The 22,095-nt window shown below is 38.6% G+C and overlaps 1 protein-coding gene across 2 annotated transcripts in view; it reads left to right on the top strand.

The window, feature by feature from the left end:
* LOC144053366 (voltage-dependent calcium channel subunit alpha-2/delta-1) overlaps positions 1 to 22,095 on the top strand; it is a 91,396-nt gene that overhangs the window by 7,667 nt on the left and 61,634 nt on the right. For both annotated transcript variants that reach the window (XM_077567756.1, XM_077567755.1), the window contains exons 2-3: positions 4,732 to 4,813; positions 5,636 to 5,752. In XM_077567756.1, the coding sequence (XP_077423882.1) occupies positions 4,732 to 4,813; positions 5,636 to 5,752 (199 nt within the window). The remainder of the gene's footprint in view (positions 1 to 4,731; positions 4,814 to 5,635; positions 5,753 to 22,095) is intronic.

The following is a 22,095-nucleotide window of genomic DNA, read 5'->3' as shown; positions in this document are numbered from 1 at the left end:
TTACTTTGTGAATTATTGTGATTGACTTTATTCATTTATAGGTCTACATTTAGCATTTCAGATTATTCTATATATTTCTGACATATTTCTGATATTTCAAGTTGGCGTTTATTGTAAATTTCTAAGGCTGGAATGATCGCTCGTTTGTAAGTAAGCATACGAAGGACTTGACTTAGGCAAAATTAGAATAAGTTCTAGGATCCAAACGTGAGCCCGAGTGGTGCATAATGTAAGTTGTAAATAATAGGTACCATAAACTACATTTCACTTGAATTGAAAACAGTCAAAACACAGCTCTCACAGGTACTGTATGTATAAAATGTTTGGTTGTGTTGTTTTTGAGTAACTTAGTAAAACATAATGGCTAGCCTGCTAGCTAACACCAGCTGTACAGCACACTATGGTGTTATTAATCCAAGAAACACAAGTCAGTTCATTAGCCAGTCCCTTAATGATCATGTTAAGTAGGCCACTTTGTATGTCAGAATTTCCTCCACATCGATTTTTGAATTATCTTGTTGACATCCAAAAACAATTTATGTATCATTTTCTTTTCAGCGGACACTTTACACATTCTAACTATAGCAGATAAAAAGATGGTTGATGGATATAATCATCATTCAAACCATTTATCCTGTTTTCTCAAGCAATCTGCCTTGGTCAAATGACATGTAAGGACTTGTTTACTCCATCAATTGTCAAGTATGCGAAACATCATGGTCAAATTCAAAAGGTCTATTTGTCACGCTTTTCAGACCTGATTTCCATAGGGAACTTATAGACAAGCACACCAGGTCTTACCTATCCATTTCCCGGCTCGCTCACTCACATCACCATCATTGTGACTGACGTGGAGCCCATTTGGCCCGCTTCTCGGGAAATCTCCTGATGACACTCTATTGAATGCTGGTCCTTTCAATCAGATTGACTGACCTGTTTGGCGACACCTCACCCAATGAATCTCTTGTTTGTTTTGATGTCTCACAATCGAGCTGCTCACTGTCGCCTACGGGGGCCGACGTGATTGACAGCTTAATAGACCTTTTCACAATCAAGTCACACGGGCTTGCGGGTGGTAAAAACGCTGATTGCGCCATTAATAAACAAGGCTTCAATAATCAATTGCTCACTTCAGTCAGCAAAGCTTCCTAAATGTATGATAGTAGTTAGGGGTGTTAGAAAAAATCGATTCGGCAATATATCGCGATATTAGAGAGCGCAATTCTCGAATCGATTGAATATGCGGCTGATCGATTTTTAAACATCAATTTTGTATGGGAATATTCAACAAAACGTCTTAGGGTTAGGATTTACACATTAAGCATGGAAGAATGTTATGTTAATGGACATTAAGCCTTAATATTTTATTTCAGTGCTGTTCAAACATAGAACAGACTGCAACCTGAATTTTCAGATAAATAAATACATTTTCATACAAACCTTACAGTGTACATGTACAAGTTTACTCATTAGTATTTTCTAAATATATATATATATATATATATATATATATATATATATATATATATATATATATATATATATATATATATATATATATCTTTAAATCGCAATAATCAATTTATAGATTTGTATTGGGATTAATCGGTATTGAATCGAATTGTGACATACAAATCGTGATACGAATCAAATCGCCAGGTACTAACTAGGCAATTCACACCCCTAATAGTAGTGTCATAAACCTACTTAAAAATATATACAATAGAAAGCTGGATGCTTCCCTATTAGCAAGGCTGGACTGGCCATCTGTACAATGGGTAGATGCCCGGTGGGCCGGCCTTTTTTGGGGCCAATGCAGTGCTTTTAATTATTTTCTTACATTTTACTCCAAGAGACTGGCCCACAATTTGAATCCATTTCGAATATAGATTGCAAACTGAAACATCAATAAACATCAGTGGCAAAATGATACATGTTAGGCAAGCGTTGGGCAGGGCCGGGTCGGCCCTGTCATTTTGACGTGTTTTTTTTTGTTGTGCCAGTCGAGGCCTGACTGTTACTATCGACCCATCTCAAACTTACCCATTCTTAACCAAGATTGTTAAGGAAGTGTTTTTTTAATCCGCTCAGTCCTCTTTGGAACTCAAATGGACTTTTTGAAAAATTCCAATCAGATTTCAGACCTCATCACAGTACAGAATATGCTCTTACCAAAGTGTTAAATGATACCCTATAAGGTTAAACAATGACTGAAGAAAGGTGTCAGTTCGAGCTAAGTTGGATCTCAGTGCACTGTTTGATACGGTAGCTCATAATATGTTGAACAGTTTGGAAACTTGGGTAGGACTAAATGTAACTGTATTAAAATGGTTAAGGTCCTACTTGGAGGAAAGGATTTACTTTGTGACTTTTGGAAGTTTTGAATCTGATCGATTGGCCGTGACAGTTGGAGTTCCTCAAGGATCCATTCTTTGCCCTCTTTTGTTCAACCTGTATTATGCTAAACTTGGGGCAAATTCTTTGGAACTCTAATGGTGGGCAGTAATATGTACAGCAATGAAAAGAGCTCCGAAGATGATCAAATTTGGATTGAAGGTGTCATGGTCTGTGTTCTGTTTTCCTTTGTGTGGCTCACTTTGTCAATGCCTCGTCAAGTTTTATCATGTCCATCTGTGCTTGTCATCCTTGTCCCTAATGTCATCCAATCAGCTCCCTCAGCCACATGTGTCTTGTCCAGGTGTCTCTCATTGTCACGTTAGTATGTATATTTAGTTACCTACTTTCTTTCTCTCTTTGTTGGTTCATTGACCGTGTCATGTCTATGTCAGGTCCTCCTTGCTGTTTGTGTTGAACCCCCCTTATCCTTTGCCAAGTTTTTGTTAGTTTTCACAGTATTTGGTTGGAGTTTGACCCTTGTTGTTTTGAACTCTGTTTTAGTATTTTTTTGTATGCCGTAGTTCCTCACCTTTTCTTGAAATCACTTTTTTGACTGCATCCCTGCCTTGCTTGCCTTCATTTGGGTCCTCAACCCCTGCACATCGTAACACAAGAATTAAGTTTATAAGCAAAAAGTCAATAGCAACAAGCAAGGTTTGCCACTCAAAGATAAAAGACACAGCAACGATACACATCATGTCTATACACACTACCATTTTAGTTAACTGATAGCTGGTCAAAGGTCAACTAAATTTTATGTTGATTTTGCGTGTAATTGAGAAAACTGTACAATAAAGTAATAGATAATATTCAGACTAGTTTTTGACAGTTAAAATCAATGTGATTGTGAATCCTATGCTTATTGTTTACAAACATTAAGTACACAATGCTGCGATTGGCTGGCAACCTGTTTAGGGTGTAGGGGAGACCGGGGCTAATTGTATCACAGGTAAGTTGTCACATTGCGATTGTCTTGTCCACCAGAGGGCGCAACGAAAAAGTGGAATACTAGTTTTCTTCCGAGAAATGCTCAGGGTTTGTGTACTGTCTGAGAATAGCACATTGTGAACTGACATGAGTGCCAGTTATCTGTTTTGCACAACCCAAAGTAAACATTTTCAACTTCATGTATTTTGAAACAAGCGTCGTACATAGACAAATTCTAGCAGCGAATCATGTGGACTCATTAGCGGAGAGATTCAGGCATCTTGTCATGCCTCAGTCACGGCTCTGTTTTAAGATAACTTTAATCTAGAGCAGGAATTAGCCAACATGGTAGTTTGGGACAACTTGTCTCAATCACTTTGGGGTTTGTTGTCACATATGCAAAGAATGGGCCAATGAAAAATTTACCTCTTGAAACTCTGTTTACGTATGCCAGAATTGTTCTTCAGATAATAAGTCTGAAGAATGAGGAAAATGAATTTGCCAGATTTTGTTTCATTGTTTAAAAATGGATGTTCCAGTTGTTGGAACTACAGTATACCCTACATGTCAGGACTGGTTCAAGTTTAATGATGAACCATCATAATTCAATTTAATCTAAAATTTTCAGTTTCAGGGAAGCTAAACAGGTATTTGTGGCTGCGAGCTATGACTTACATGACAGGAGTTCCCAAGGACTTTAATCAATTTCAGAATATTTTATGTTTAAGTTTGCTCAATGATTATGGTAAATTTTCAAGATCAATGATAAATAATTTCTCTGGCTGTAAAAGATAAAAAGAAAAAACAAAAACAGGAGAACAAGGATAATTTTGTCTTTGTTTTATTAGTTGCAAAATCCAGTGTGACATCTTACCCCATATAATGTGACAACTTATCCTTTGGTGGGGCAACATGTCATATGTTCACACCCGCTATTTGATGCCTTATAACTCTGCACTGACACAAAGTTCATTGTTCAAGTGATATGAATAGAAATAGAAAATACATATTCCTATGACTGGTATAGATTTTGTTAATATATGATGTATTGATTCCAAGAAATATATAAAAGTATAAAAAGTGATACAACTAGCCCGGGTCTCCCCTACTGCCCGAAGAGAGCTGGGATAGGCACCAGCATGCCCGCGAACCTTGTGAAGAGAGGCGGTTCAGGTAATGGACGGGTGCTTTATGAAAAGTCTGCTGGACCCTGGTCCTTTCAATCGAATTGGCCGACCTGTCTGACTACACCTCGCCCAATGAATCCCGTGTTTGTTTTGATGTGTCATGATTGAGCAGCTTGCCTGTCGCCAACTGGGTTGCCATGATTGACAGCTTAATTGCATGTTGCCTCTGAATTGGCTTAACTCCGCTGCTGTGTGTGTACGTCTGTCTTCTGTTTGGCAGGATTAAAGAATGGGTTGATCAGATGCAAAAAGAGCTCATCACCCTAGCAGACACGGCGACCGCCGGCAAGAGCCTTACCCAGGTATGAAAATGCCAATGATGGATAGTTAGCACTTGAAATTGAAATTTAATTGAAATTGCTTTATTTATCATTCACCCAAATTCACCAAATATTTACAATCTTTTAACCTGGCTAGTTAGGGCCTAAGCATGGAATTCTGAGGACTCTATATGACCCACTAAATGACAAAATATTTTTTGAATCTGGCAAAAATAATTGTAGGGGATTCGGATGTAAAAACCTGACTAGACTGAACTTAGGAGCAATTACTCTATTTAAATTATTTTGTTTGTTACTACTAAATAAATGTGTATCCATCAAATACTTTTGTATCTTAGGGGTCATTGGCACGACCCCTCAAAATCAGGGAGGGAGGACTCACTCACAATTTTTTTTCCAAAAACTTTTATCCTGGCAAATTTGTTGCTATTTTAGGCATCCTGGACAAGAACCCGTAAAACATAGTAAATTAATGAAAATGTCTCACAAAATATCCTTTTGGAGAGGTTAAGCATATACTTAAAAACCCACATTTTGCAAACTAGTGTAACCTGTAAAAATTGTTCGTGTTTTAGGACTACTGGAGGTAATGTTAAAAAAAACTAGCTCGGTATCAATATGTGACAACAAAATTCACTTTGGGAGTGCAATCTCACTAAAGATTTACAGTGTGATTTAATACACCCCTGCCCTAAAGTGAAACGGGTGTCAGCCATTTTGGTTAAAAGTAGGATTTTTTGTGAGGTCTTAAACTGATATTTGCAGGTTCAATTTCTTCACAAATGTAATCAACATTGAGGTTCTTATATATGGCTCTGTGTGTATGCGTGTGTGTGTTTGTAGATTTTCTTACGGAACAAGGACCTGTACAGTGTAGAGCAGAATGACGCTGAGGAGCTGGTGGCCAGAGCAGCCAGGAACATTGAACAGCTGCTTCGTAAGAGGTCTACAGCCTTGGAGGTAAGACTGGACATACACAAATTAAACATCTGTGTGGAGGTGGATCACCGACCCGCGCATGCCGGCATCTTTACTAAACAGCTCTAGTGCCGAGAAATGTTAGCTTGCTCCTACAATGGCGCTTTCCCACGGGGAATTTGTCAAACTGACAGTGTGGTTTACAGTACAACAGTCTGCCCTACTCATAAACCCGGAAACATAGGCGCCCATTTTGTGCTTGAGTTTTCATCTTGCTCTCATTTTTTTTTTTAGCATAGCAAACCATAGGGTTAAAAAATGGGGCAGGATCTCATCCCCGACCTAGGGTTCTGATATATATATATATATATATATATATATATATATATATATATATATATTTTTTTTTTTTATTTTATTTTATTTATTCATTTATTTTTTTTATTAACCGCTTATTCCTCACAAGGGTCGCGGGGGTGCTGGAGCCTATCCCAGCCGGCTTCGGGCAGTAGGCGGGATGAACTGGTTGCCAGCCAATAGCAGGGCACACAGAGACGAACAACCACATTTTGAGTCTTCAATTAACCTGCCATGCATGTCTTTGGAATGTGGGAGGAAACGGGAGTACCCGGAGAAAAGCCACGCAGGCACGGGGAGAACATGCAAACTCCACCCAGGAAGGCCGAAGCCCGGACTCTCGATCTCCATTGGTTAATATGACATTCATAATTACATTTATTAAACAGCTTCCAACAACATCTCTACTTGAGTTGATTAACATCTTATTTCCAGAAAATCCAATTTTTAGTTTCTAGTAGTGCCATCTGGCTCCTAATTAACTGAATCATATGTTGAATTGTTTGGCTCGCTGAACGTTCCCAAGGGACACTGAATTGGATTGTTTGCTTTTCGCTGTGATAAATAAGCGCCATTGTGCTCGAAGAGAAAACCGTCGCACTCCTCCATGTTGTAATAATCCTCTGGCAGCTCACAATCGCCTCCAAATAAATAAACGTTACTCACAATTGCTACTAAAGGCTCACAGTAGGGAAGTAAAGAAGCATCCAGGATAGTTAAAAGTCTCTTTTCGACTGCATCTGAAGCCAAACCAATATTTTAGTTGAACAGAAATACAAATGCAATAGCCCCAGACCCTAATAAGGATGCCAGGGATGACTGAGGCCTATATTTAGCAATAAAAAAAAAAAAAGTAAAGATCGAAAAACATTGAAAAAATCCCTAATCAGATTAATTAATGGTAAGCATGTATCCAAGATACATTGGCCAGAAATTGTTAAGGTTTTATTTGCTTATAGCAACTACTGTACTGTGGGCAGCGCATGGCGTCGTCCAAGTCTGGTGATTATTTATTTATAATATAAGCTTTATTGTGGGAAATTTACAAAAACAACAACAAAAATCAGCTCCTGACACCAACTAAGACGAAATGTCTAGCATATACGGATGCAGGAAGAAGTCTTAAGGACCCGTGCACTAAAGTTTCAGGATTTTGGTTTAAGTGGCCATTTCAGGTAAAATCCACGGCTAATACTCTGAGAAATTTCTTCTTGGAATTTGCCCAATCGGAAAGGCATCTTTGACAGATAAATTACTAAGATATTTTTAGCCTGCAACATTTCAAGTTAGTGAAGCATGGCAAACAAATGTTGAAGATTCACCATGGAAAGGGTGTGAGTGCTTGCTCGTCGCTCTTAGCAGTAGTAAAAGCAGTAATATGACCTAAAATTCTAGTCAACAGTCACGAAAACAGGCTTCATTATACAAACCATGTCAACATAAAAGCAGAAATGCAGTGCAATAATGAAAGCTATGACCCTGAGGAGGGTTTTTCTTTTCTTTTTTTTCTCTATGAGCACAGAAGTGGGTCATCGATAGACGCTCATCTATGTGTTCGTGCATTCAGTGGGCGCCGAAAGCGCTCGTCTCTCAGCACCCCAACCGACGCCTGCATCCTCTTCGTTGTCATTAGCAATCAGACAGTCGCTTCATAAACACATCTCCTGCCAAGTGTCTGTCTGCTGTGTTTTAAGTAAGCAATGGGAACGAAATTGGCTCCATGGGAAGGTAATGGATGTGTTTTCAACGATACCTTGACTTATGATGACATCCTTGTTACTCAGATCACTTGTATCTCAAATCAAATATCAACTCTCTTTCAGTCCCAACCCGGATTACATCTGGCATCTTTTGCAATCTGTTTATAGTACTACACATTACTGTACTGTATAAAAATGCACATATTATGTTGCATAATATTGGCTCTCCACATACAGAACATTTTCTTTACAATAATATGTTCTATGCGCCCTCACTAGTCTTGACACCATATTCTTATGACTATAATTCAGTCGACAGCAAGTGGCGGAATGGCCGCCCCTGAGATGGATAAAAATGGCTGGGTTTTGCTGCTTAATTCATATTAATCAGAAGCCCGTGTTTAGGCTCATCGTGCCGGATAGAACATATTATTGTAAAGAACATTTTTGACTTGACTTCCCTTTTAATTAATGGTGCATCAGTGCAACTGATATTTTCTTTCCATTGCAAAGAAACCAATGTGAATTGATGGTGGCTGGATTTTGAAAGAACTTTGCTTTTGCCATCTGGCGGTGAGGGTCTAAAGCAGACTGGTATTCACAGATTTTTGCTTGTATCTCAAGACAAAAAACTGGCCAAGTGACGTCTTGTGTCACCAAAAATTGTACTGTGTGTGTGTGTTACGAGGGTCAGGGAGCTTGAATCAGACTCCAAACATTGATCACCTCTAGCTACTTATTGCATTTTTGTCTCGTTCCTGCCCTGCGAGTGACCTCCGGGCATTTTGATATTGGTTTCTACATGCCTGAGGACACACATGAATGGATAAATGAGTGAATAGCACACACACATACACGCGCACAATAAGCACACTCATCTCACATCGAGCAAGTCCATCTTTCAGCGAGATGTCGAGCAATTCTTATTTCTCTGTCTCTGCTCAACAGTTCCAGATTAAGGCGACAGTTTAACCAGCCACCTGTGTGTGGCTACGCATGTGTACTCATGCCTCCATAAATAAGTGTGTGGGAAGAGTATGGCATGCATTATTAATGAGCACTTGGCCGCACGCTGCTCGGAGAGAGAGCACAGTATCAAAGGCTTTACGATCTACGCCGGGCCTTGATATCCAGCGGGGACGCGCATTCACACATGGTGGCTGTCGCGGCGCATTTCGCCTGACTGGCTGTGGTCACAGTGATCTTGTTACCCGAGGTTAACGAACCTAAACAGACAAAAATAAAGCCAAAGGTCTTGGAGAGGGCCATTACTTTTCCTGAGGATGGATCATTTATGTAACAATTTGTCCTCATTAAAGTCGACACGCAAAACTGTACTTGTACCAGGAACATTTATTTACTCAACTACTTAGGCATTCATCAGAAATGAGGGTTGATGTGTTCATTTGTTAAATTAATGATGAACACTATTTGCATTACAAGCAATATTTTGTCCTGACCTGAATTATGGGATTATTGGAGGTGAGGCATTTACTTTTTCAAGTTTTCAACACAGTATCAATTGAGGCATAAACTAGGGAGGCCATATTTGGGAGTTAGGGTTTGTGTATTTAATTTCGATTAAAAAAAAGACGACACACAGAAGATTGAGGCACAGCATCTATTATAGTGAAGGCAATTGTTTTAGGGTAAATTGCTTTGTTAACAAAAACAGAAGAAAATTCAATACTTTTGAAGTGACAGATAGTGAGAAGAAAAGGTGATATGTCTGCTTGAGGTGTGGCAATTATTTGAAGTAAGTCATCCATTAGAGCTGAGGCCAATATTTGATGAAAAACGCCACTTTAAAACCTTTCATCACCACATTTGACCATTCATATGTTTCAGTTTCACTTTTTAGGAGACGTGAGTATTTTGTTTTGTTTGTATTTTCTGAGGGCATTAGGATATGTGTCTTTGAGGTGAGGCATTCGTTTTCTTTCAAAAGGATTAATATAGGTACAGTACACAGTTGTTCATGTTCATCATCAGGACTTCAGCATTCACTGGGTTCTGAAGTGAGGCATTTATTTTTTGAAGGGGTTGCTTCTATTTAAATTGACGACAGTGGACCCTACATATTCGAGATTTGGGATTTGTAAATTTACCTATACAATGTTTTGTTTTATTTTTTAAACACTACTCTTATTATTCATGGTAACATACTTACATCTTTACTTTCTATCTATCTATTTTATGCCAGTTCCCCCAGTTGTTTGCATTTTTTATGGCGATAGTGGTGCATCAATTAACTGGATTTTTAACAATCATGGTTAGTCTTGGTCCTTATCTTCGGCGAATTGTGGAGGCGATATGGTTGCTATTTAACAGCCTGTCATAAACATTCTTGACCATTTACATCATTATATTTTCTTGAAATTTACTATTTATTTGAGGTAAGGCCTTTATTTCTTCTTTTTAACTATATGTATGTCATCCATTTTTAGTACCTTTGTATTATTTTCTTTACTTACATACTTATGATACTTCTTTTTTTTTATTTTAAATAAACCATTTTCTGCAATATCTGTGCTACTGTCCTCCAGGGTTGAAAGGGAATATATTGAACTTCATAAAAGCTTCACGTATTAAAAAATGTGTATTAGAAATGCCACATGAAGGGTTTGTGTTACCAAATGAACTATGCAACTGTTTGGAGGTTTATAGGGAACACTGGAAAGGGCACAAAAAATGGGCAAGGATAATGTTCCAAAGTGGATGAACACACCGCAAGTGTGAAAGCACGGTGACCCCGAATCTTGATTAAAAATGAAATTGTTGATGCTGCAGAATTCAGGCAAACTGATAAAACACTTGGCAGGCAGACAGACATGATCTTATGCATACACATTAAGCAGGCATTAATGCCTCTTTTGCATATTGGCATATATTGTACAATACTTCGTGCGTGCATTAGGTGACAAATGGCAGGGTCTGCAACACCAACACCACTTACTGTAAAACCTCAAGCCACAGCAATAAACTGCAGCTGGAATGCACAGTTTTGCTTTCAAAGTTACATACAGTAAATCACTATGACTATAAACCTAATTTAAAGGTTTATGGGTGTGTTTGGTCTACTGAAGATAGTAAAGATCCGTGGCACGGTGGTGATATAATATGAATATAACAACACATATATTTATATTACATCACGCCTACTGCACTAGATTTTTACCTTAGACTTAACCTTATGGGCTTTTCTAATGACAGCAACATAAGCAGCTTTCTGTGATATCCCGCACAATGCATTTAACAGTTTAAAAGAGACACAATGGCTGCTGCACACTTGCGGTTTTCAAATGAAAAACTGTACTGACATACAATATATCATGATGTACTTTGAGCTGTCACATTGGTGATACGGTTTTGTCCAAGTATACTGTCAGCTGTCCTGTCACTGTGCGGAAGTACAGCGCAGGTGTGCGGAATCTTATTAAAAGCTGTAATATGGATTGGTTGGTGTTAGGTTACTAATATCCTATTAATGCTAATGTAAAAAATAGAAAATAACAAAAAAAGCACGTCTGAGTTAATAATCCGATTAACAGAAAAATTGATTAATTAGCCAATCCTCTAATGTTTAAGTTCACGATATTCGAATGCTCACCGTGTCTGTTTTCAATCAACGTATTAACTGTTGAAATGTAAATTACGGCGGGTCTTCCATTTCTCTTGGAAGACCTTTAACAAGCATAATTTTATCTTTTCAACTGACACAATGCACAGACTACAGCGATCTCTCACGATCAAATGACATAGAGTTTATTTTTGTTCATTTGGGCTTGAAGTTGGTGTGACACCATGGTGAAAAGGCTTATATGCGACACCTCTCCAAGGCCTACCATACTGTATACATGAATTCCCCATCTGCGCTGCTCCCTCTTATTCTGTATTTCTGTCTGTCACACACACACACACACACACACACACACGCACACACACGCACACACACACACACACACACACACACACACAGATACCTCTCGTCTGCTTAATATAATCAGCGTGGAGAGGCGATGGGCGGTTGAGTAACATCTGCTATGGAGACTGAGACATCTCTGATCCTATCATAACCTCGGCTCATTATATTGACGCGCATAATGTCGCATCTTGCGCTCATTATGGAAACACTCTGGCAGAAGGCGACAGATTAACAAACAAATAACACACACACACACCACTGGGTGTGAAACAAATGCAGACATTACACAGGAAAGCACACTTTGCATAAAATAAATGCCATAAATGAGGTTAATTATTCGCGAGCGAAGGAGTCACCAAGATGATGTGTAAATAAATGTGACGTGAACAATTAGAGATGACTGCACACTTAAATTTCAACATATTCATCGTTGCATTTCGTTTTTATTAGCATAATGTGAACAGTGATTACTTCTTTTGAAGATTACCTGAGGTAGCAGATAACAGTAATAAACGGAATTAAAAAAACAAAACAATTAATTGACAGGCCCTGTAAAAATGATTGTTGCCTACATTAACAGTTGAAAACAAAAACATCACACAAACTATGTCCCCAAAACATTTTAATAAAAATGTGTAACTCGTTCTGTAACATTGCCCTTACAAATAACTACCTGGTATGATTTAAGACCTAATTTCCGCTAACAAGTAAAGCTAAACTTGTCTCCTCACCAACATACAAAGCTTGTCTTTCAGTTGAGACATACCAATTTCACTATCACTGCTGTACTACCAGAGGTGTCAAATCCAGTTCCAGAAAGTAAAACCTATTACTTTGTTAGATTAGGCCTCTTAATGATTAGATAGGTGACTTGAGCCACCCACCCACACGGTGGGCAGCTCAGCCTAGCCCATATAAAAATGTGTGACATGATGATCTTAACTGGTTTCAACTGGATAAGTGAGCCCGAGTGCAGATAGATAGGAAGACGCCAAGCCAGGACAGGTCACAGCGACACAACGGCCTAGCTCAGGTCACCTATCTAATCATTAGGAGTCATAATGTAACAACTTGAACCAATTAGTAATTGACTTTCCTACTCGCATCAAAATTTCAAGGCATCAAATCGCTAATCACGTATTTTTGGCATCGTCTTTCGAGTTGCCTCTCTGCTGCCGTCGCTAAACTGAAATGCTACGTGGAGCAGCAAGCTGTGCAGCCATCAACGCAACCAGGCTTGAGGAGAAACGGAATACACGTACCGCCGTTACATAATCAGATTACAAAAAAAATTTAACTGTATTCCATTAGAGTTACAGGAAAAAACATGCAATCAGATTACAGGTACATTTGTTAAAAATGGGGATTACTTCGAGGGATTACAATTTCTACGATGAGAGAGCACGAAAGAGGGCGAGAGAGAGACAGAACGAGAGAGAGAGAGCGAGAGAGCGAGAGAGAGAGAGAGAGAGAGAGAGAGAGAGAGAGAGAGAGAGAGAGAGAGAGAGAGGACAGAGCGTTAAAAGTAACCCTCCCAACCCTGAACGCAACACAGTTTTCAAATGTCTGCGCAGGTAAGAGAGTAGGAGAATATGATGGTTGTGGATGACAATAGTGGTTAGCTTTGCTAACTTTTGCTCTTCTGATCACCGCTAGCCTTCAATCAACCACATTCAGCATAATGGTGACTTATACAAGTATTTTTAATCATTAGTTTTTGTTTCTGTTCGAGTCCATCGAAAGTTTGGGAGAAGCTGTACTGAAAAAAATATCAATGACATCATTGACTGATCAATTTTCAGTTGACTTCCATCACATTGATTAAAAAAAATGTTTAGTTGTTCAACACCTAATTTTGTGCTTTGGTGAGTCAAACTGGTGAGTGAATAGTAAACTGCAAACATGCGATTACTGTAATTGTTTTCAGAAGCAATATGGACTGCATCGTCAAGTTATGCTCACACATTTCGTAATTCATAACAATGATCAGATCACAAGAGCTTCTGTTCGCACAAACTTTGTCACCTCCTAACACTTGTTTCACACACTCACATGTTCAGAAAAATCTGTAATATTATGCGCATATTTCGTTATACGGCTCGATGTGGGAAGTTATGTCTACATTTCTATGACTCAAATAGCTAGCCTGACTTTTGCCACAGAAGATGACATTTTTATGTGTTCAGAAGGGAGGCAGCGGACAATTCTGCATTCATTTATAGCAAGTTTCTGCTCCACCTGGCGACAGGATTTATTGAGCTATTCGACCCCTGTTAGGCAAACCATGGATAAATCCAAGGAAAGAACACTTTTTGAATAGGACGTTTAATGAATGCTACATGAAATATATTAAAAAAGAAACATTGCTCGCACCTCATGACAGCGTACTATCGTGTGTAAAAATGAAGGTAACATCTATACAGCCTTATGTTGAGGTCGAAAAGCAGAAATCACATTAATCAGGTAAAATAAATTTAATTTGGCTATAAATACTGCATGTATTTTACATTGTTGAATATTCTTTTTTAATTCACGCTGACAACTGACTTAAAGCTCCATATGAGATAAAATGATGGCGGAAATCAGAATCAGGCAGCAATTTTGGTTTGCTGCAGGCGAATAATTTTAATTTGGCTTCATTTCATGACAAGGGAGGGGGGGTTAAATAGACAGTGACTTGTTTATTTGAAAGTAAGCTACAACTAATTTCCTATTTTCAGAGTTCAAGATGTTTTTGTAACATGCAGAAACAACATTTTGTGTTGTCTTAAGCTGTTCATTGATTTAATAAATGCAGCACACTGTAGTTTGTTATACATATAGGCAACACTTTTTTTTTTTTTTAAACTTAAGATTGTACATGTTTCCTAAACGGAAAGTCAATCCCCAAAAATTCTATATAATAATATGTTCTATGTAGTCACTTTTTATACTTTTATATATTTCTTGGAATCAATACATCATATTGGCTGGTAACCAGTTCAGGGTGGACCCCGCCTAGCTCCAGCGCCCCCCACAACCCTTGTGAGGACAAGCGGTTAAGGAAATGGATGGATGGATGGACAATAACCATAAACAAAATGTATACTAGATGAAAAAGTCTTAGGTGAAGTTTTTGTATTCATATAAATTTCATACCTTGTGTCAGTGCAGAGTTATAAGCCATCAAATAGAGGGGGTGAACATGTGACATGTTGCCCCACCAATGGGTAAGTTGTTACACAATATGGGGTAAGATGTCACACCGGATTTTGCAACTAATAAAGCAAGGACAAAAATGTCCTTACTCTCCTGCTGTTTGTTGTTGTTTAATTTTACAGCCAGATAAATTGTTTATCATTGATCTTGAAAATTTACCATATAGTCATTCAGCAAAGGTTAACATAAAATATTATAAAATAGATTAAAGTCCTTAGGAACTGCTGGCATGGAGTTCATAGCTCTCAGCCTTAGTACATTTTTCATTGGCCTATTCTTTGCACATTTGACAACAAACACCAAAATGACTGAGACAATTTGCCCCAAACTACCATGTTGGCTAATTCTTGCTCTAGATTAAAGTTATCTTAAAACAGAGCCGTGACTGAGGCATGACAAAATGCCCGAATCTCTCCGCTAATGAGTCCACATGATTTGCTGCTAGAATTTGTCTATGTACGACGCTTGTTTCAAAATACATGAAGTTGAAAATGTTTACTTTGGGTTGTGCAAAACAGTTAACGGGCACTCATGTCAGCTCACAATGTGCTATTCTCTTCTCAGACAGTACACAACCCCTGAGCATTTCTAGGAAGAAAACTAGTATTATTATATATATTATATTATATATTATATATTATATTATATTACTAGTAATATTAGTATCACTTTTTCGTTGCGCCCTCTGGTGGAGAAGAAAATTGCAATGTGACAACTTACCCGTGATACAACTAGCCCCGGTCTCCCCTACTATTCAGAATACAGTACTGTGTGTAGACTAATGGGGACACGTAGAAAATATAATTGTAAAGAAAATACAAAATACAAAATTTAATTAAATTTGGATTAAACAAATTTTCCCTACCTCACTTCCTCAGCGTTCAAATAAGGTCCTTACCTTTGTCGGCTCCCCAGAATTTTTGCTCACTGGTAGTGCTCAGCGCTGCAAACCGAAGACGTGGTCACGGTGTCGGTCCCCTCCCCTTGGCCGAGTGCCCACTTTTTTGGAAATCAAATTATGGTCACCCTATGTCCGTCGTAGCAGCTAGCTAGTGCTAAGCTAACCCGGGGAGGGTTCATCTCTCTGGCCCTGTGTCCAACGTTGCAAACTTTCTTCGTGCTAGGACAGCATTCAGAGGCCTACAGATGCGTAATGACAAAGGCATTGATATACTGGCTAGGTGGACTTTATTAACTAATTGCTTAACAATTTAATATAATGCTCATTAGCCGGCTAAACATTCCCATGCACGCAAACATTTCCAAGTGTTATTCATGAAGAGTCCCTAGGTACATACGTACACACATTCCCATTTAAACATTGCTGTGACACATAAAATACAGTATCCTATGATTCTTTTTCGAATGCGAAAATTGAGATTCAACATGCATTTTTAACTGTCAATTCGAGTCACCACTGTTTCATACTCAGGCCTACTGAACAGGATAAGCAGCATAGCAAATAGATGGATCGATAGCTAAACATTTATAAATGTGTCATTGGCTGACAATTTATGCCACATGATGTTCTCAGGGGTAGACAGCATTGACATTAGAGCGTGAGACAGAAGCAGCTGCCGACGTTCCTGTGGGAGAGTCGAGCGAGGCTCTCCCACAGGGCATGCAGAGCGCCACTCTCTTTCTTTATCGTCTTCCCTCCACTGTAGCCTTTTTTTCCTGGCCCTTTGCCATGCCACTCTATCAAAGCGGAATATAAAAATCAACATGTTCTTTATCTGGCCCGACCTCCACGTCTAGTGTTTGATGTCACTCGGCTCAGTCTTCCTGATTTTCTGCGCTTTTGTTGAATAATTGAATAATACAGTTGCCTCGTTTCTTCAAGCATGCAGAACAAGATATTTACGCAGTGAAGGTTTTCTGTGTGTTTGTTCTCAGGTTTTAATAAGGTGTTTTCCTCTTTGCCCTGCATTAATCAATAACCCTAATCATTTTCTTCATCTCGATCTTTCTTCTGCTCAGCTTCTAATATTGATGCCCCCCACTCGTCATGCTCGTGATGACAAAACTTCCCAGCTGTAGATGGACGTGAGTGGGTGGAGGGAATACAAGCGCTTGTGTGTGTTAATGATCTTTTAGGCCATTACTGCTCTTTAGCAGTATTGCTCTATTGTGTAAGGGAGAAAACGCTGTGCTCTGAATGGACCATGGATTTCAGGCTTTAGAAGCTTTTTTTTTTTTTTTGCATGCACACACAAGAGAGTCTGGGGTTTAGTTGAGCTGAGAGTCTTTCCAGCCTGTACGTGCTCGTCTTTCTTCACTATGCAACACGTCTCATGGGGATTTTGCGAGAAATGATACAAAAAGCGTTAAGCACTGCATTAAACATGAGAACTGGTCTATGTTCCAGCAATACGAGCTAGAAAAGACATGACACTAATATGCTTTAGTATGATATCAATAAATTCTAATCATTAGATTACAGTCTGTTATTACTTTCAAGATATTTTTCCCCCTGAACTACTAAGTTCCCAAGAGAACAGAACTTGGTCGTGTCAAGGGAGCTGCATGTAGGAGAAAAAAATATTGCTGTTTTTCTACTCTAATGTTGTAGTACACTTCATAGAAGAAAACTGGAAATTTCAAGCCTCCGATTGGCAAAAAAAGCCAGTCAAATTGGTATACGGCCAGAAGATGAGCATTAACCGATAAGGATTCTGAGAATTGTCCGGACCTGATTGTCAATTAATTGAGTATCAAAGCATGGAGTGCGGTATCATTAGGAAAACAAAATCTCCCAAAACGCATGCCATCCATCTATCACAATATGCACAAACCAAAGCCTCAAGGATCCATGTCCAAAATTGAACATGAATTCAGTCATTTAGAATCGAAGCAGCCATTTCGGGTGAATTCCAGAACTCGTACTTTGATGAACTGGGTTAGTGTCAGGGTTAGGAATTTACCCAAATGTGCCCCAGTTACAAGTAGCTATCTAAGATCAACATGCAAAGCTGAATTGTGTAACTTTTTCCCCTCTCTGCCATATGATGAGGGCAAAGCATGACATTAAAGTTTGATGATCATTTTGAAGATTTTCCCAAAATTTGAAAAACTTAGCAACTGACAGCAGTATCAATGATCAACACGAAATTGGGTGGACATGTCTAGCACAACAGGATTCACAAAAACAAAAAAAAAATAAAAAAAAATAAACTCGTAGTATTAACAAAAAGTAGGCAATGTTTGTTTGACTCAGCCATTTTAGATGTGTTTCATTGCAGTTGGTACTTTGACAAACTCCTGTTAGGCAATTGGACCAAATGAGTCCCAAACGGAAGCAGGCATCCTTGACAGATGGGTAACTTTAAATTTTTATGCTTTTCTTTTTTGCCTATCAATGGTCTTAGGATGGCATCAAAGTTTGATGATCATTCCGAGGATTTGCCAAGGAAACCATCTAACCTCAACCGCTAGCTCATTAACGCAACCATAATCCCTGATTCTTACATACATTTATTTTACTATGTACTTCACTGTAAATAGTAACCACAATGTTTGTGGAATTTTCTGGGGAAAAAAAGATAAGAAAAGAAAACAAACATAGAATGAGCTCTTCAAATACTGCTTTGGGGAAAAAAAAGATAAAGTACATGACGTCTTCTGCTGCCCACACTACACTTTTTGCAAATAATGTCCCATTTGCACTATTTTAGTGGGAGTTTTTAGGGCAAGTGACAGCATTTGAAGTGTCGAGTAATTTTGAAGCATCGTTTGGAGAACCCCTTGGAATTCCGGCCCATATGAGATTTTTAGTGGATATTTTTAACTGAAACCTGCCAGCCAATCAGATAAGTTGTTCCCTGTGCAACTAAATAGTGAAGTTATAGTGTTTTACTTTGAAGGTGTTTTTTGACCAGGTTTTCTATTCTATTCTTTTCAGGTGTTATCACACAAACAATTTTCCTCTCATTTGATTGTCAAAATTTTATTGCGTTGAAGTGGCCATTCTGAATCAGCATTTTAACAGACTTCCACCTGGAAAATCTTGTTAAATTGATATTGTAAATTGAGCCTGTCAATATCAGGTTTGTTGTGCCGACAAGCAATTGTTTTTGTGGTCGTCAGGCAGTGTTTTATGTATGTATGTATGTCTGTATTTTATTTATTTATACATATATATGTTCAACTGGAGTGCCTCGGCTCGAAGTGTTCATTACCTGCTTTCTAGCAGCCTGAAATGCAGCCTTGTACGAAGCATGTGTCCCTCTCAGCGCCTCTAATCATCACATTAGACTTCCCGGTTGCAGTGAATTGCTTTTGCTTGCTCTGCATGATTCCTCTTCTTCTCTGGCACTTTTCAAACAACCATAGATTTTGAATCCAGTTCTCATCCTCCTCCCCCTTTAAAACGGCAGCTGAGCTGGTGGCTTCTCCTCAGGTCTCCAGTGGTCAGCCACGGTGACGGAGTGAACTCATTACTGTGTAGGAGCTGAGCCATCTACACTGAAATCACAGAGAGAACGACTAATGAGCAGTTACAGGGAGATCGTTACGGGCGACCAGTTAGGGAAGCCCATTAACTCAATTGTTGTTCTGCTGAAATTTGCTTTACTTCCTTGCGAGGGAGCGTCGATCAATTTGTGCAAATGACAACTTGCAGTAACTCTCCCAAGGACTGCTGCGTTTGGTGTGATTTACTGTTATTACACACATTAACAAGTTCCACAACTGTTGAGGAGCAGCCTCACTATGTCAGAAAGTGAGATCGGACTTTTCTCCAATATCTCACTCCTGTATTGGATTGCTTCCCCTGGAACCTAATGAAGCTTGCCTATGCAATTTATCAGCTGTAGGATGTCTTGGAAGAGTCTATGGTAGGGGTCAACAACTAAATACTCTCTCTCTCTCTCTCTCTCTCTCTCTCTCTCTCTATATATATATATATATATATATATATATATATATATATATATATATATTTATTTATTTATTTATTTATTTAATCCCCTGCACTGGATTGAACTCTGATGTTTGATTAAGTATCAATTTGTTGGACTGCATTTTTTTTAAACACGACAAGATTTGATCAAATTCCAGCTGTATGTGTTGAACAGAGATATACATTGAGAGATAGGCTCATAATTGTTATTATCATTATCTTTCTAGACACACACGCACGCACGTGCACGCACATGCGCACACACACACACACACGCACACACGCACACACACACCCTCCCCTATATCTCCCAGAAGTCCTGTCATGAATTTTTAACAAGCATGTCCGTCTGCTCTCCACTGAGGTGTGTGTGTGTGTGTGTGTGTGTGTGTGTGTGTGCGTGTGTGTGTGTGTGTGTGTGTGTGTGTGTGTGTGTGTGTGAGTGTGTTTGCACAGATTTGTACATGCATGTGGCCGTATAGTTTGCTCCAGTACAGTGTCAGACGGCAGTAAGGTGAAAAAAAATTACTAATTGTCTTGAGAACAGTAAACAAATCTGAATCTCGTGCAATAAAATGATCATATAAACTTCACATTTTACGTTGAAAGGATAAGAAGCAAGTTTTAACTTTATATGTGTAGTGATTGAATGTACCAGTCAAAAAAAGAGTTATGTATTTCAGAAAAATCATATCTAAATTATGATTTCATAACTTTGGATCCCCGGGCGAATTTTCTGACTTTAACTGTCTGTGTATTGAATTATTGATGAGAAGGAATGAGTGAGACTTTCATACGATTATTCAGCTCCGCCTTCCTTCCATGGCCTATTTTATAAACCATCTGCACACATACAGAAAGATTGGTGAATGTTCTAATTTGTCCCCTGTGGTACTTTCTGTACATCTTCCCTGTGCAAAGTAACCAACAGATAAGCTTTTTTTGGTCAAACCTTTACATATTTTACAGTGTTCAGACCTTATCTTGACTGATTGCCCCCCCCCCCCCCCCAACATATCAGAAAACTCACCAATTCGTTGAATATGTATGTACTTAGGTCAATAAGTACGATATAAAGAGTACAATCATGTCATTATTTGAATACTGTATTGTGACTAATGTACAGAAAAGGCCTGTCCTGGTTTGGTGGAAAATGCTCATGTTATTTGGGGTTGGCTGGGCCAGCAGTGTGCCTTGTAATCTTTTATCCCCCCCACTACCACCCGTCTGTCTTTGGATCCGTCACTGAAGCGTGAAGTTGTTTGAAAGGATTTGACAAACACAAGCAATGTGCTGTTGTTATCACAAAGGTCTGAGGATGGAAATGATACCCTTGGAAATGTGATGAATGGATTTGCTTTTTATCATTGTCAACCCTCGTGCTCACACTTAATATTTTCACAATAATGAGCGAGCAGACTTACAGCAAGAACAAACACGCCCACCTGATTCCTAGTGCCAGGTGATACTGTTCCACTCCAGCCCTATGGGGGGCAGTGATATTTTAAAAGAGTGCTGCCAGCTGCTACTCAATGGATCTTGTGGACAAGTGTCAAACTCAAGACCCAGGGCTCAGATCCTGCGTCCCACATGATTTGTATTATTATTATTATTATTATTATTATTTTGGCGAAAAATCTACGATGGCGTATTAGGGCTATATATAAGTTTTTTTTTTATTTTTTATTTGCAGACCGTATTAATATTCAGAGAGAAAAAAATTGCAACTTTGGCACTTTCTAAAGTGGTATATTTGCAAAAAAATTGCAAGTTTAGGAAGTGGCAAATTTGCGACTTTAGAAAGTGGCAAATTTTCAACAACAAAAAAACTCAGAAACTTACGACAAATAAATGTAGCCATAGCCTAATGTGAGGACTCATTGGTGGTTAATGGGACAAAATGAATGAAATGAAATGAAAAGGCAGGGTAGAGACGGATTCATTCTTAATTTAAATTTTACTCGTCATACACTGCAGCTAGAGCGACAACACTTCCTGATCCCCTATCACCTGACTAACACTAACCAATCAGAAGATAGCATACTTTAGGTAAATGCAACTGAATGATGGAGAGCAGCAGATTCGACACATCAATTTAGCTACTTGTACAAAAAAATACCAAAATGTATGAATGTGTAAATAATAATTGGAAACAATACAAAATAATAAATAGAAACATAAATGTACAAGTAAATATACATTTTAACAAATTAACTTGAATGCTTGAAATGCTTAAATTTCTGCTAAAGCAATTACTATCTCCTCATTTGAATACCCGACCGAAAAGTATTGGCACAAACATCCG

Source organism: Vanacampus margaritifer, chromosome 6 (assembly GCF_051991255.1).
Source record: "Vanacampus margaritifer isolate UIUO_Vmar chromosome 6, RoL_Vmar_1.0, whole genome shotgun sequence".
NCBI lineage: Eukaryota > Metazoa > Chordata > Actinopteri > Syngnathiformes > Syngnathidae > Vanacampus > Vanacampus margaritifer.
Note: the sequence above shows the minus strand (reverse complement) of the source record. Positions and strands in the feature narration are given on the sequence as shown.